Source organism: Anopheles stephensi, chromosome 3 (genome assembly GCF_013141755.1).
Source record: "Anopheles stephensi strain Indian chromosome 3, UCI_ANSTEP_V1.0, whole genome shotgun sequence".
Taxonomy (NCBI): domain Eukaryota; kingdom Metazoa; phylum Arthropoda; class Insecta; order Diptera; family Culicidae; genus Anopheles; species Anopheles stephensi.
In genome coordinates this window covers 36,255,376-36,271,774 of record NC_050203.1, presented here as the reverse complement: position 1 = coordinate 36,271,774, position 16,399 = coordinate 36,255,376, and the positions used below count along the sequence as shown (strand labels likewise).

The window sequence follows — 16,399 nt, the reverse complement described above, 5'->3', positions numbered from 1 at the left end:
ATCACGGTCAGAACCTCCCTCAAGCAGGTACTTTCTCTTCGTAGCTTTGATCCTCAATCCAATCCTAGCGGGCTCACGTTTGGGGATCTGGTGCTCCCGGCCCTTCTGGCGGATCTGCCGTAGAGTGAAGTTTTGATCGATCGTAGATTTCGCTCCAACAAATCCAGCTTGGTAGCTTCCCACGAAATCTTTAGCAAGAAGAGTATGCGGGACAGGATCTAGTAGGCAGCTCTATATATATTTATATCTGATATGTTTACATACCAGACAAGAAAAATTATAACAAAAGCTGTGATATTTAGTGTGATAGTTTCCGCATAAACAGTGCCATATATGCACAGATCGTATTTTGCTGAAAGTGAAAACATAACCCGATTCTACCCGTGTAGAGGAAAATCTTTCCCGTCCCGGGAGGAAAATATTGATCCCGTGATATATCAATATAATATTAATATATCAATCAATTAAAACATTACTTGAACCATCAACGATATTCAGTCCGGTTTGTGAGCCAGAGTTGTGGAAATTTGGAACTCTCGGATAACAGGAAGGTTTTTCAAAATCAAACTTATCCCATCCTAAGTATCAACCTTGCGAAACGGTTCAATTGAATCGTTGCTAAGCATCTTCAATTATTTCCGCTAGAGGGCCGCTGATTGTTTTAAGAATAGACTGTTTACTGCCGTGAGTATCGAGTTTTAAAGTACTCGAGCAGATGGAGCAAATTGTATGGACTACACACTAGAAGTGTGAACTTGTGATAACCGGTCCTGGTTACTGGTGGGCGCCACTTTCGCCCACAGAGGCTTTCACATTCCAAATAAAAACTTCTGGGGGTGAGACATTCAGAGTGGATTACCCACCGTTTTAGCTACACAGCTTCACAGTTGATAGTCTCTCATTCGTCGAAGAGATAGTTAGAAAGCATCAGAGAGGACTCCTAAACGGAAAATCTTCTATAACTCAATCCAGATCCTGGCATACGCTGATGATATCGTCATCATTGTTTTGAGGCTCTCCTATGTAGCAGAAGCTTACCAAAGAGTAGAGCGAGCGGCACTAAACCTTGGGTTGGAGTGGCCAGTGTCCCTGCTAAAAAACACTGATTTACGTAGGGGTGATGTACAGATAGGTGACCGCACCTTCGAAGTCGTCCAAAACTTCACCTATCTGGGTTTAAAAGTCAGCACCGACAACAACATTCGATCGATTGGCAGACGACGGCACAATATTTAAACAGCTTTTTCATCACTTACCACCCGTTGCAGTACCAGCTTACCAGCGAGGAGTACTCACACGGCACAAAAAACTGTCTGACGATTCCGTACTGTCTATATTTATTTAGCGAACACATTTCACCGCGCCTCTGTTCTGTGTTTCTTCCCCGTTTGTTTTGTTTTGTTTTGTTTTTTCTTCACTTTGGACTATAAATATATTAACGTTTATTTACAAATATTTAGTTGCTGTTTTGTTGTTTTTTGTAGTTCTTTTTTGTTTTGCTTGTTGTTGCTTGTTGTAATTTTTGTTTTTCAGAATCTCTTCTTCAGCATTTTTCCCCCCATTTTTTTAGGTTTTTGCTGTTTTGCTGGAGAGAGCCATTTGTATTTGTTTTTTTTTTGTTTAGCTAACACACAGCTCCACGATTTTTATTTTGTTTTTTTTTTTTTGCTTGTTTGTTTTTTTTTGTTCTTTCTTTCTTTCTTTCTTTCTTTAGCTTTTTGTTTGTCTCGTCTATTCTCAATTTCACAACCATTATGTAATGAAAACTTGCTGGGAAGCATAAATTATGATTATCTTATTCCTTTTTCTCTGTGTCTCTGTGGTTTTTTCTTCTACTTCTCGCTCTCTCTCTCTCTCTGTCTCTTTTTCTCTTCCTTTCATTGCTGTGTTCAATATTTGAAGTGTAGTGTTGTTTCGTTTCCTTTTTTTCGGTGTATCGATTTTTCTTCATTTTTGTTTGTTGAAGTGTTGTTTGTGTGACTTTGACTGACGTGTCTATAGGACACCTTTCTATGCTTGTGTGTGTGTGTGTGTGCGTGTTAATATGTGTGTTTTACTCTCATGTTTACAATAGAATGGCACAACAATTATTTTCATTTCCTATGTGTGTGTTTGTGTGAGACGGTGTGTGCACTCTCTCGTTCATCCTATTGTTTACGTCTACTTATTCCGCTTTACGCTGATGTTGCTTCCTTATTGTGTGAACCTCACACACACACTCCATGTATTAGTATATCGTGAAGCGTTTACTACCATCTGAGCTTCGTGATCGTACGCTAGTTCGTGGATTGCCGTCGTTCGATTTAAATCAAACACTCGTTTCTGAACAACAAAAGCTGTAACAGCGATTTCGAAATCGCAAACAAGGAAGACGTAGAGCATGAACAACTTCACCCACCGTTCTCTAACTGAGAACTAACAAATGCAAACGATGCAACTGTGCGAATGGTAAGCACGGAGGAAGAATTTGTTCTGTATTTCGTTCAACGTTTGTGAAGACTTCTTTGAGCTAATTTTTTGTCATGTCGCAACTGATTGTAACACAGGCAAAAAAAGGGAAGCAACGATCGATTGCGTACTGATTTCCGTAATCGGCACCCTAAACTACTCACACGTTTCTGGGCCCTGCATCGGGGCGCCAGTGCCATGTGTTCAAAATATTTTCTTTTACCGGGGAGCTGGCCGGTCACCATTTTGTTTTTTCGACCACAGTTTTTTGTTTTCTTTGTGTGTGTGTGTATGTGTGTGTTAGAAGAATTCGTTTCGATGAATATATTTTACACGTTTGTAAGCGCAAGTGCACCAGATGCACTTGCTCTCTCCGTTCGCTTCGGCCGTCTTAATTGCTTATTTAACCCCTCTTTGTAATGAGTTTTCGGGCCCTTTTTTTTTTCTTTACGGCTTTACGATTGCTCTTGCTGTAGTAATTCTAACAACTAGGACGTGAAATAACTATGCAAAATTCCTTTCTCGAGTGCCTTTTGTTGAGGGCACGCTCTAAAAACTCTCTCTTTGCCTACACTAGCGCTAGCAGGCCTCTCATTCGAAGGGACAACCTACAACCCTTCGTTTTCGCACCTAACAAGGACACATACACGGACACTCACACACACGCACACACACACGCACACACACTAATGCTTGTTCGCTAAACCATCTGAGTTCTTAATTGCAGTTGTTGTCGTTAAGTATGGGCTCCGTTGCGTCGAATGCTAATCCTTAATAAGTCGAATAACAATCGGGAAGAAGAGTTGCTACGAGTCGGGTGTGAGTTCTTCTTTGATTCATTCCTTTATATATATATATTATGCATATTGCGGATTGCACGTTTCGTGTGTGTGTATGTGTGTGTGTGTTTTGCATTACCCTAAACGATATACCTTTTTGCACAGCTTGTTGATTTTACCTTGCCTTTGTTACTTAACTTACCTAGCGAGTAATAACGTTAAACTAAAACCCCTTAGCGTGCTCGCCTTTTCCAACCCGCCGTGGGCCGAGAGCAGCGCGCACATGTGTTGCGATGGCGCGCCAATTTAATTAAGAGCTATGTTTTGTAAAGTTAAGTTTGCTATTGTTAAATCTCGGCTGTAGTGTTGTGTGTTGTGTATGTGTGCACAAATGCCGTATTTGCATTTGTGTTGGTGGTTCCGTGTGTGTGTGTGAGTGTGTTTTTTTCTATTCTTTTGATTCGCTGTTTTAGTTTTCGATTTCATTGTTTTGATTTGCTACAACGTTACACTTAAATAGAGTTAAGTTAAAGGAGACGAAAAAACTCACTCATCAGTTTCGTTATTGTAAGTAGGACTATTTGTTTTTCTTCCTCTCCCCCTTCTTCTTCTTCTGTGTGTGTGTGTGTGTTCAATTCGATTTGATTTCGTTTCCGTTTTGCTATTTTAATTCCATTTTTGTTGTTTTGCTTGCTTTGCTTGCTGCCGTTTTTGCCTGTAATCTTCCTGCATATACCCCAGTTTGCTGTCATTGGATGACTTTAGTTTTAGTTGCTGTGTGACCTGCGTGCGTCTATTCATTGTCGTTCGAATAAAGCTCTCCCTTTTTACGAGGGTTGTCTGCATTTGCCTTGTTGCCGGCAGATGTTCGTAACCGGCTATTTTGTAAAATAGAGTACCTTGGCGCGAGACCACCACGAGAGAGTATGTGTGTTTCCGTCTGTGTCTGATGATGAACTACCATTTCCGGGTGTTTTTCTTCGTGTGTTGTTTCGTTTTCTTTTTTTTAAATCTGCATTGCTCTCCAGTTTACTATTTTTACCATATTTCTCTGATATGTCTATGTCTTTAGAACCTATCAGTTACGTTGTAGTACGTCCATCTATAATGTGGTGAGAAAGAGAGAGAGACACACACACACACACATACCGGCAATCGAAGTCGTAGTTAGTCGTAGGCGCAATAAAGTTTTCTTTTGCACAAAGAAAATCAAACTCGGCTAGGCGCGGAACCTAAAACTAGATCGAAAACACACACGCAAAACACAACCAGTTTCGGTTTCCCATAACGAAGAGCGCAAAACACAAGGGGTCTCACAACATTCATATTAAATTGGTTTGCGCCAGGGGGGTGGGGGAGGGGGGGGGGTCACTGGTTGTTTGTGGGATTTTGTTCTTCAGCCTCACAACCTTACTCGTTGGGTACGTGCGATTCGGTCGGTTTGTCTTCGTCGGAATCGAGCGACAGACAGTTGCGCAGAAAGTCCTCCATCGAACGGTACACGTGCTCGATTACGCCGGTCAGATCGTGTCCCTCGTCGGCGTAGCTCTGGAAAATGTGCGAGAAAGTTGAAGCTGGTTATTTGGGTACGCAACAGCAATCGCTTTATCTCGCATAACGGGAGGATAACGGGAAATCTAATGAATCAAAGGCTGCACAAGATGCAAACAAAAAAATTCAAACAAATAAGTTGTTAAACTAATTTTTGATTTGGTGAGTTGAACATTAGTCAACAGAGCAGCTAAGGCTAGTGTGGTTCGATTGTGTGTCCATAAATTTAATAGAAATAGTAAAAAAACATGCTCATCTCGTACGCTTGTAGTAGTAGACTTGCCATCCTAGATGGGACTGTGTTGTTAAGCAAATTGTGTTGACCGTTGATGGGACTACGACCTTACATCCTAATGTCTGTTGATAACCTCCTATTCACCGCATTCAAATGTGACGAACTGATGTGACGTAGTGTCTGGTTGTGTTTAAAAAACAAATGGCCCTAGTCCTAAAAGTCCTTCATCTTCGACAAACCAAACTATTACCGGTGGAAACCAAACCCGGGCAAGTGATGTTCGCAGAGGAAAATAAATTAACTCGCTAAAGCAAACTCATTCAAACTAGAAAAGCCGAGGATGTAAGCACAACCAACATAATAATTGAGATATGCACTAAAAACTATTAGAATAGAAAACGGATTAGCTACGGAAAATTGAGAAACAGAATCTAATAATCGGATACACTACTAAAGAGTAGGAAGAAAGGAAACAAAATGTAAGTGGCAGTTAAGAAAGCAGCTTAAAGGAAAAAGAAACTCTGTTGGAATGTGGCAACTAAAAACGATTCAAGTTAACAAAAATCTGATAACTAAGAAAAACCCAACCAACACAAAAAGGGCGCGACTAAATCAGTCGAACCACACAGCTGCACAGTGTGTGTGTGTGTATGAGAGAGCATAGATTGTGTGCGAACTATGCTTCGCACAGCACTAGTGAAAATGTTGGCCAATCATCTAGAAAACGCTAACTGGTTTGCTGTTTGTAATGGTATCATTGTTTTGAACGGGGTTTTTTTTTTTTGTTCGTCTAAGGCTGTTTTGATAAAAGGTTAACAAAATCTAGGCAATGCGTATGGTTCACCTGCACCAGAGGAATCGGCCACACATTAGCGATGTCCCTTGCCAAGCATTAAATTTCGAAGCAGTGCTCGCGCGGTTACGCTTAATGGTCGGTTAAATGGTGGTAGAATCGACTATCGTTTTCACACAGACGCTCGGTCAGAACCTTTGGTCTCTCTTAGCCGTACATTTGTTATAAGCTCGATTTGGTCATTGGTCATCGTATGCAAAACGGAGGTGGTGCGACACAAATAAATCCCCTTGTCGCGTCGCGTTGCGGTGGGAAGCGCAATCACACTTACCAAGTAGCGAAATATCGTCCCGGACTCGGAAAGGGAGCGGGCCAGCTGGATACCGTGCTGGTACGGTGCAGTGACGTCGGCTAGGCCGTGTATTAGGAAGTACGAGTATGACGGGATTTGGCGCCCCTTCTGTGTTGCGTCCGCCTCGACGTACGCTTTATAGTTTTCGGCCGGCACACCGAGGATTCGCTCGGTAAATATGGAATCTGTGGAAAGGGCAGTAGAATGGAGATTAGTGTTTCTGGGTGGGTCAGGCAGAAGATACAGCTAACGACGAGCGTATGGATAAAAATGGGCTGAAATTGAAAACAGTCAATTTAAAGAGTTATTGGTTGAGGGTCCAACAACGACAAGGACCTACATTTGAAGCTTTGATCGTACAGAGCGGAGAAGTTAGAGATCGTGTGGCTCATTCTGGGCGAACCGCGAGCGTCGCAATGGGGTGAGGGGTGGAGGACGAACACGCAAGCGGTAGGATGGAATGGAGGGGAATCAATGTTGGCTAGAAGGATGTTAGATCTTTTAAGCCGACCTTTAGGCGAGTTTCTGAAACTGACACCCCATGGGGCAATGGAGAAGAAGCAGCCCTACTGGGGTCGTTCGGAAACTGCCTGATGGCGATTCTTGTAAACTTCCGCAGTACCCTCTCCAACCTATCCATATAGGTGACACCTGCTGGAGACCAAACGACGCTGGCGTAGTCCAAAATAGGAAGGACCCAGCAGTAATACAACGCCTTCAAGCACAGCGGATCACAGCGGACCCGTTCGCTGACGCCATACGGGTGATGAGGCCCAACAGTTCATTGGCCCACACGAGATTCCGCAGCATTTTTCTACACAAATGTGCCCGTTAGAGGAACACCAATCTGCAAATGCATCACCGTAGCTTTGAACGGAAAGGAAGTCTTGAGACGAGGACACAGAAAGATAGAACTTGACATCGTCGGCATTCAACAGACATCGTTGGGGAGGGAGAGACCTGATGCAGTCCGAGATAAAAAAAAGAAAACCTTAGGAACCTAGAAAACCTGACCTAGAGGATCAAAAAGGAACAGAACCAGAGAAGAAGTGGACCACAGAATCCTAAGCGTTCATGCTTATCCAAATGCTGTCTATGAAGCAAGCAATTGAACGCAGATACTTTTATATTCTACATACCATCTGGAACTGGGAATGTATATATACTGGGAAATACACTTCTCATTTCCCGTATTAAAAGAGTTCTGCGTAAAAAATCTTGAAGAAGATGAATATTCTTATAAAAAGTCCCCAGTCGATGGGACTCTCACTCTAGGTTTGTATTCCTTCGCCCCGTACTAAGTAGCTGAGGGCTCACTCAATTGTGTTCGATAAAATGCCTGGAGCAAACATCGAATTCCAATCATTCTGTGGTCAACACTGTGAAACATCTAACCATCAGAGCCAAGAAAGCGATAAGGATAGCACAGGGTTCAGCCATCCAGTCCAGTCCGGTCGAACAATGTTTTGTAGATCACTTACTGTAGGAACAATACTTACTGTAGTACAGCCAGTCGGTAATGGGCGATACCGAGATGCCACACTTGAAGACGTGTTGCTGTGAACCGAGAATCATCGCTGTGACATATCCCCCGTAACCCCAGCCCCACACTCCGACACGGGTTTCATCGAGGAATTTTAGCGTATCCAGGAGGTACCTATGGGTGGAAGAATGAGCAACATTATCAGCTTTTTGCTTCAGACCATCCGATTTTTACACTAGAGACGATGATATCTGTCTGGTCAATCTATTAAGTTCCATGTTAAAACATCCATTGAGGAAGATATGTCAATGGTCGAGCAAGACTCTCTTGAGTTTGTAGAGGGAAAGACGAAGACGACTGCCTTTTTAATAGTCAACCGCCTCATTACAAATATTGCTTTTGACAAGTTTAATCGACTATCATCTTAATGCAAAGTTAAGACGAATGATCAACGAATAATAGCCATAGGGCCGTCTTAATATTTCTGTCCACTACCGTACGTTCACACTCACCTCAGCACTGCGATTTGATCTTGCACCTCAACGCCACCAAGATGACGGTACAGCGCTTGTTTGCCTTGCCCGCGAGCACCACGCACGTCCAGCCGTATGTACACGACGTCGTTGTGGCTAGACATGTACGTACCCCAGTCGATTTTGAACTCTTCCGACACGGACGTCGATCCGGGCTTACCGTTGCTAAAAACAAGACAGAGGTGGACATAAGCAACTATTGCTTTTCCTTCCGGTTCCCATTCAGTGCCTCCAAGTCCCTTTACACTTACACCTCCACCAGCACGGGAAAGGCGGCATCGCGCAGCTCTTCTCGCCAGCTCGGAGGCAATAGCAGCTGTACTGCCGCTCGCGTACCATGGGGCAGCGGAATCTCGAACGACCGCTGCGACGGTAAAGCAAGCTCGCTCAGTTTGCTCGCGAAGAATGGTCTCGTGTCGTACAGGACGCGCATGAGTTTGTGATTGTGTGCGGCGTGTACCACTGCAAAGGCACGGACATAATGAGACATTGGAAGAAGTTTAGCATGGGCGAGTATCCAATTTCCCTCAGTACGCACCAGCTAACGGAAGACCGGGGCCTTTACATTCCAGTATGTAGAAGGATATTCCTTTGTGGTGCGCCACGTACGGTTGGGAACTGACGAACGCATCAAAGTACGAACAGTTGCTGTAATAGTACCGGCTGCCCCACAGAACATCACTAAGATCACACGTGATGCAGGTTGGTTCCGTCCTGGGAAACGCGTGCAATGTATCCAAGAGGAGGGAGAATGCTCATTGCTGCCAGTAGTCACTTTAAATGGTGGAGACCTGCTTACCTTCGCACCTCCTCACTGACAGGATCCTTCACCACGTACAGATGCTGCTGGCCGGGTTTCTTCTCGTGCGTCCCCAAATAGTAGACCAGGTGGTTCACCGTATCCCAGGCCAGTATGCGAATCACCTATCAGTGGGGACGAGGAAACACGATCGTTTAGCACATCCCCAGCCCGATGGCTTCAACCTGCAACATACCTCATAGCGACCGTGGGAAATCACAGCCATTCGCTGCTGTGTGATTGTGATGTGCTTGATGTGGGTGAAATGCTCCGTTCCCGTCTCCTGGATGCCCGCCATAAACAGAAAGCTGTCCCCATCGGGCGAGAATATCGGATGAGGTAATATGTCAAGCCATTCGTTCTCTGGTGCCCGCTCCGAATGATGCTACAGAGGAAGAGTGGTCAAACAAAAAGTGGAACGTCATTCGGTCACTTTCGCGGCCCGACTGTCACTCGAGACACGCACCTCGACACACTTCCACGTGGGACTGTAGCAGGACGAAACGACCGAAATGTTCTGCGAGCGGGTCATCCACACCACCGACACGTGATCGTTCAAGTTGCCTACCCAGCTAGCCGATATCAGATAGTGTTCTCTGTGCGGGGATAGAATCGCAACGAAATTAACGAATATTAATTGGGGGCTCGAATCAAGGGGTTTTCCCCCTTTTTCAATTGCAACGCACGCTTGGTGGAAGCGGGTCGATACTTACTGTCCTTCGAGAGCAGCTGGACGGATTACTTCCCATTTTCGTATATTGCTTACATTACTTATATCCATCACCCACAGCGAAACTTCTGGATTGACCGAGCCCGGCGTTGGGTAGCGTATGGTTTTCGACACGGGGAAAAGCTCACGGTTGCCTTCGCCGCTTGCCGCAATGACGGTGTTCGACGTGAACCAAGGGAAAGTCATCATGCCAACTCGCGAGTCGTTAAACGTGGCGTACATGAGGTGCGTGCCATCTACTGAGGTCCATAAAGCACTAAAAGACTCAAAAATCTCCTCTGTGGCGGGGTGCGGAAAAGAGACAGGCAGAGAGAGAGAGAGAGAGAGAGAGAGGGAAAAGAAGAGTACGAAAGTAGTACAAGTTGGAGGCGAGTGATGTGTCGTAGCTTTGGCCGTACCTTGATATAACCAGTCAGGTACACCATTATAGACTCTGTTCTCTTCTCCGGTGAAAGTTAAGCGATAAACCTCTTCGTCTGATGGTGATTGTCTCAAGTATATATCGTTCTCGGCCACTATTATCATAGCGGTAGTATTGCCAGCCCAGGACGCATGCTGCAGGCGGGCCCGTTGTACCTTGGGGGATTCTTTCAATCGCACCGGCATATGGTGGCTGGAAGATGGGATGACACATGATAACACACTCAAGTCAATTCAATTCTTTTGCAAAGCGGATGGATGTGAGTATGAAGGGAAGCAATCGTATGTGAGAAGGTCGGTTCGTCAAGGAGCATTACTATTATCCTCTTTGAAGCAACTTAAAGCCGTAAGTATGCGGGTAGGTTTTTGAGTGGTGGATTCTTGGTTTATTGGACAGAAATTGTACCAACTTGATTTACGTGGTTAAGCAAAGTTGAAGAACAGATACTTACTCATTCGATACGTCATATACAGTATACAAAGCCGTGAAAGATAACCTATGATGCTGGAGATAGAGAGGGAAGAGATATTAGATTTGCCAACACGCATTTCGAAGCAAATCATTTGCATCTTCTTACCTTCTTTACATTGTGCTTAAACAAAACGTACTTCAAATCATGAGAACAGTGGTAGCCTTTAACGTTAATTTGTCGCTGCGGGTAGAAGAATGAGTAAGGGATGAGATGTAGTAGAACCAAATGTCCACTGGCGCCCTATATCCTCAAGAACCTACCAAAGTATGATTTGTTACTAGCGTGGCTACACTGTTGGTGGCAGTGTCGAAAACAGCAAGGCCTCCATCATCCGCCTGGAATACAAATTTCTGATTGTTGATCCACACCGAAGGTAGCCTCTGAGGCGTTATATCTTTCTGCAGAAACTCGTCCAACTTCATCCGTCGCCCCGACCAGTAGAGCAGTTCGTCAACATAGCTGTAGCGGAGTCAGAGGCACCATTAGATCACGCGTTCGTCCAGCTTCCCGTGAAGGAAGGATTTTCTTACCCGAGCAGATATATTGCCGTTATTATACCGGTTATGACAAATCCTATCACTAGCAGCGAAAACACAATGCTTCTCCAGTTGTGTCCTTCGGCAGGAAATAAATCCTAGACAACAACAACGAGACAAATCATTACAACATGCCGGACTCAAAGCTTCAGCACGATATCGCGTACCTGTTCTTCCTTCTGTTTCGGGTCGGCCACCTGCAGTGTTTCATCTGGCGGCAGCCGCCACGATCCTCCGCCGCCCCCGGCCCGATCTGTATGCACATTTGCGTGCATTACAGAATTCCGAGGTGCTATAGTTTCGAAAACCCGCCACGATTTCTTCTTGCTTTGGTTTGATCGTCTTTGAATTCAGTCCTGTCGTACATTTATAAATTCTTCGTTTTTTCCTACCGATTTGGTGACGCTGCAATAGAGACATGGCAACCAGGTTAGCGAATGCATTGCTCCACGAGTATGAGCAATAAAATTAAAGAGGTTTACAATGGTGGTCGCTTGTTGGACGACACGCGCTTCTATATGGAGGATTTGCACCTGTCCAAAGTTTCTTGGACGCGCGCCATCCCAATAACCCAAGCTTGGGCCTAGTGCTCTGCACTTCGATTTGAAGAACTATTTTAAAAACTATGACACTCCTGCAAGGTTTCCCATTCCCTCGCCCCAATTCACCCTTTCCTCATCTCACACTGAGGTCTCACGAATGCAACACTGCTTGCCTACTTTGATCGATACCCGTATGCCACTCGACTCTGGCTAGTCTTGTCGAAGGTGTCAGAGAAGGACTAAAACGGTCCCCGAAAGAGCCACAAATTAGATTTAATAACACTCGAATGGCTTCTCCGCTGATTAGCACAGATTTCTATTTTGTCCCATCTTTAACATATCCAACCAAAAAAAACACACACACAAACAAGTTTGCCTTTCTGTTACCTAAGCAGTTGTATTACAATTTTCCTTATCGTTCGCTTCAGGTGTTTAGCGGGAGAGTGAGCGAGAAAGCGAGAAGAGTGTGTTACCCAAGGTACCTTTTTTTTGTTGTTCTTGCTACACTGATCGGAAGGAAAACATTTTCTTTTCATTCATGCGCTTCGTTCAATCCGAAAAACAGGAATGCATGCACTCGGGAAAATGGGAAACACTTTTCACAATCACACACACACACACGCGGATTTTCCCTGCTTACACAAGCATGCTTGGACCACGGTCACACAACTCTAATTAACACGCGATACAGTTCGAAAGGCGATGGCAACGATAGCGATAAAACAGGGAGACAAATGGTGATGAGAGCAGTTACGATAGGGCTTGTTTATCACATTTTCGCTATATTTATATAGAATGTCCCGCGCAACAGAACGAAACTGAGATGAATGAAATCACCAACACACCGCACACACGTGCTCACGCAACTATTATTGCTCGGTCGGTCGGACACGGCAAGCAGGAACTGTTTTCATAGCTTCGCAACTCCACTCAGCAGGCTGACCGTCAGCAGACTGTTCCTGCAGGACACCAGTACAGCACTGAGGGCTTATTCCTTTACATAATGCAAGCCTCCTCGATGCAAGTGGTTGGTTCCTGCTTCATCAGGACACATGTCCTACCCCCCTCCAAAAAAAAAAACACCTTCCGAGGACTTCTTTTTTGGAAGAATTTCAGTGCCAAGTTCGTACGGATATTGCGGATATTCCAGTAGTTGTCACATATTCGGTGCAATAACTCACTAATTCGAAACTCGCGAGGGGATACGGTGGTGGGGGACGACTGTGTAACACCGTCGCTGGCCCCGTCCAGCTTGCTACGACGATTCGGTGGATGGAGCCTTCCGTTTTTAATGGCAAGCCTTACGTTCGTAATTTATTGCTCGATTACCACCAGCAGTAGTAGTAGGCCGCGTTGCTACTGAAGGACGCGATGGCGATGGTGGCGGTGGCGGCGACGGCTGCGGCTAGCGGGAAGAGCGAAGTTTCCGCACCGAACACGGGCATATCGGATAAGGAACGGAGGGAAAAATAATTAAAACTAAAATAGAACCAATTCCTATCGCAAAACACCGTCCGCACGACGTCAGTCCGCGTTGGGCACATAACACACACACACGCACACGGCTAAAGGCGCATAACTCCCATTACACTCCTGGCGCGGATCAGGATTTATGCGCTTCGTCCGTTCGCGTTCGCAGAGCGGAGAAAGACCCTCCACACACACACACAGCAAGAGCAAATCCTCCGAAAGAGTGGCCACTTTCGGAGCGTCTAGAGAGAAAGGCAAAGAATGGGCCAGTCAGTAGTAGTCAATCACGCACTATACACATCGGTCGGAACAAAAGAGGAGACGACACACGCACACTAACACGGCGAGAAAATCCAAAGCTTGGTTTCTTCCCACAAGAACTCCGCACCTGTCACACACACACACACACACACTCAACTTAGGTAGGAGAGCAAATGTTGTCGTTGTCGAGCTTCAGTGTCCATTCCTAGGACAAAACGCGTTCGGCTTCTTGCCTCCACCAAGTCCACCGACGAACAGCCTGGTGGAGCAGACACGGGAGCGGGCTGATGAAGTACACTAGAAGCACCGGACCTGCGCACTGGCCGCGGCATAACCCCGAGTAAACCGACCCGACCCCAGCATAAGAACCCGCGAGGAACCGAGCACTCATGAAGCACCGACGGACCGGGATATTCGAGGGACACCACCGCCAAACGGTTCGCTCCCAAATTTTCGACGCGCTTACTCCGCACGTTTAGCAACACTCTCACTCGCTTGGGTTGCTGCTCTTGATGGAAAAAATCGTAGTATCCTTCGCTTCCTGTGTACATCTGTACAGCTCGTTTTCGCATGCAGCAGCAGCGGGGCTCATTTTCACTCTCGCGGTGCTTTGGAATCCTGATCGGCTTTCTCCGCCTGCTCTTTCTTGCTCACACCGCACTGCCTGCTTTCGCTCTCGTTCGTTCGTTTTTTTGGTTTTTTCGATTACCGCAATCACCGCGGACCCTGGTGAAAGCAGATTTTCCTCCTTTTTCCACCAAAATTTTTCACACGAAACAATAGTTGGGAACCATCGGAACCGAAACGCACTAACTTCACCCAAGTATAAGAACAACGGTCGAATGCCCAAAAGAAAACTCAATGAAGGGCTCAAGCACAGCCTTTCCCCTGTCATCAGGGGGGAGGGGGGGGGGGGTTTCTTGTTACCTTTCATGCAAGCACACAGCCAGAAGTGATTGTTAGACCACCAGCACCACCGTCATTTTGCACACCATCAAAATACCGATCTGACCCCCGAGATCCGGGACTATTCCGATCCACGGACTGCTCCGGCGGCAGCAGCGAGAGAGCCGTACGTCCGAACGCGGTTGGCCGGACCACCGAAAACAAAAATTTGCGAACCACCTTCCTGCCAAAAAGGCCAGCGGCGCGCGACTAACACTATACACTACGGACTGACACGCAACAAACAGCACGGCGGCCCTGTTTGCCTCCTCAATCGGCTGAGTGTTGCTGCCACACTGGCTGCTGAGATGGATGATGATGGTGAGAAAATTTTCCCATTTTTCCCCTCCCCCCCCCCTTGCTCCACCCCGCCACCATCCGTACCGTTCATCCGCCACCCGAAGCCCAGCGCACTCGCGACTCCTGTCACATCCCGGGGCACACACACACACACAGACACGCACACAATCAGCACGAACGGTTTTCGCCCCGGCATATAGCGTCGTTTGGTGGTCGTGCGATGTGTATGGGAATGATGGTGTATACAACACCGAGCGTGCGACTTTTTGTGGACAAATTTAAAATTGTCGCATCGTCGTCGCCTTGTGACGACACCAAGCAGCAGCACCAGCGCCATCGCTACTAGCCGATGGGATATGTTTTTATAAGTGTGTGGTTTTGTTTTTTTCGTTCGGTTTTTTTTTTTTGTGTTGGTTGTTTGTGCCGTTCGTCTTCTAATGGTTTATGGGTTCGTACCGCCGCAATAGGTCACACACTCTTCCAAGCAGAAAAAAACGTTGACGAGCGATGGCGACGAATGACGATGCTCTAAATTGTGGGGCCCCGAGTGTACGCACACCTTCTTCACCGGGGCTAAAAATATCCCCGTGACTCATCACGATCGCGATGACTGCCGGTTCAAATTTGGCGCTTATTATCTAGTTTTATGATGTTTTTTTTTTGTGGCTATTTTTCTAGCCAGGGACTTTTGTTTTCTCATCGTCAGAAAAAAAAACAATCCCAGAATCAATGTTTCAAAATATGTCAATAAGACAAGGCACGACCGTTAGTTTTTCTGTTTGGTTTCCGTTTTGCGACACTATGCCGCGTTCTACAACAATAAGCGGTAAAATTAGAAACACCCCCCTTCCCATTCTAGTTCACCGTCGAACATATATGCGAATACGGCAAACGTATTACGGTCTGCAGTCATTATTCGTTCTGTCCCCACACGTTTGATTTCCTTCAGGTGGAAAAATTATGGCACACCGGCAGCAAACCGTGGCCACCTACTCCTGTACGGACGGACATTCAAGGTGGACCATTTCATCCATCGGTAAGTTTCTGCAGGTCACGCTGCAGAGAGAATGACCCCCGGGATTCGTGGAATCGGTGGAGAACGTTTTAAGCCTGCCCGTACTGCGGTATTCGTAATGTCGTAATGGTGGTATTTTTGAACAGAAAGGAAAAGAAATGATACAGCATGGAATAAATTATTCACATATAGTAGAATATAGTACAAGGTTCCTGGTTGGAACTACTATTTTTTTTTTTTGGTGCCACGTGGGGTACGACAAACCACGTGGTTTGATAGTATTTCAAATCAAGTGATCACTGTGCTTCTAACGGTTGCCAACGTGACCAATGCTTTGTTGATGCATGTTTTCTGCCGAAAAATGCATTGCAGCGAGTGTAGCGAGAAGGATGTGTTTAACGGTTGTGTACGTTCGCTTTGGCCAGGTTTCTCGCTTGTATTGTAGATAGCAGGACCAACAAAAAAATGTGATGTAGAGCAGAGGGTCATTAGCTGGAGTTAGTCTTGCTTCTTTGGAGTGAGAGTAAATTCGCGAATAACAGTGAAACGATCATTATATTTTGCTGTTAAGTATACTCAAACTACATCGATAAAGTAAATAGCATTTACTGAATTAAATCTTGAAATACCTCACGAGCAATGTCTTACTCTAACGTAGTACCCGAACGTACTAATATAAACACTTCACAAGAAACAACGGAATAATATTATTTTTTATCGTAAGATTTTTTTCC

The 16,399-nt window shown here is 45.5% G+C and overlaps 1 protein-coding gene across 12 annotated transcripts; it reads right to left on the bottom strand.

Moving 5' to 3' along the window:
- Positions 1–1,619: 1,619 nt before the first annotated feature.
- LOC118509649 (dipeptidyl peptidase 4) lies at positions 1,620–14,655 on the bottom strand. Of its 12 annotated transcripts, XR_004905907.1 has the most exons (18): positions 14,333–14,655; positions 12,980–13,079; positions 11,300–11,537; positions 11,127–11,230; positions 10,857–11,055; positions 10,702–10,776; positions 10,576–10,628; positions 10,102–10,316; positions 9,687–9,981; positions 9,440–9,569; positions 9,170–9,358; positions 8,974–9,098; positions 8,713–8,888; positions 8,426–8,636; positions 8,154–8,339; positions 7,658–7,815; positions 5,858–6,343; positions 1,620–4,775 (listed from the first exon to the last, which is right to left on the bottom strand). XR_004905907.1 is itself a non-coding variant. In XM_036050570.1 (17 exons), the coding sequence occupies exons 2-17, from the start codon at positions 11,405–11,407 to the stop codon at positions 4,638–4,640; spliced, it is 2,568 nt and encodes an 855-aa protein (XP_035906463.1). In that variant the 5' UTR covers positions 11,408–11,537; positions 14,333–14,655; the 3' UTR covers positions 1,620–4,637. The 12 variants fall into 12 exon arrangements, 1 of the variants encoding a protein (XP_035906463.1); XR_004905906.1 differs by lacking the exon at positions 12,980–13,079; XR_004905912.1 differs by lacking the exon at positions 12,980–13,079 and having other exon boundaries at positions 14,409–14,655.
- Positions 14,656–16,399: the final 1,744 nt, after the last annotated feature.

Coding starts and splice junctions, on each gene's coding strand:
- LOC118509649 (XM_036050570.1), bottom strand. CDS start 11,407: ATGCACGCAAATGTGCATACAGATCGGGCCGGGGGCGGCGGAGGATCG. Junction 9,359..9,439: donor CCACGTGGAAGTGTGTCGAG/GTGCGTGTCTCG, acceptor CTTCCTCTGTAG/CATCATTCGGAGCGGGCACC. Junction 4,776..6,137: donor GGACGATATTTCGCTACTTG/GTAAGTGTGATT, acceptor CACATTTTCCAG/AGCTACGCCGACGAGGGACA.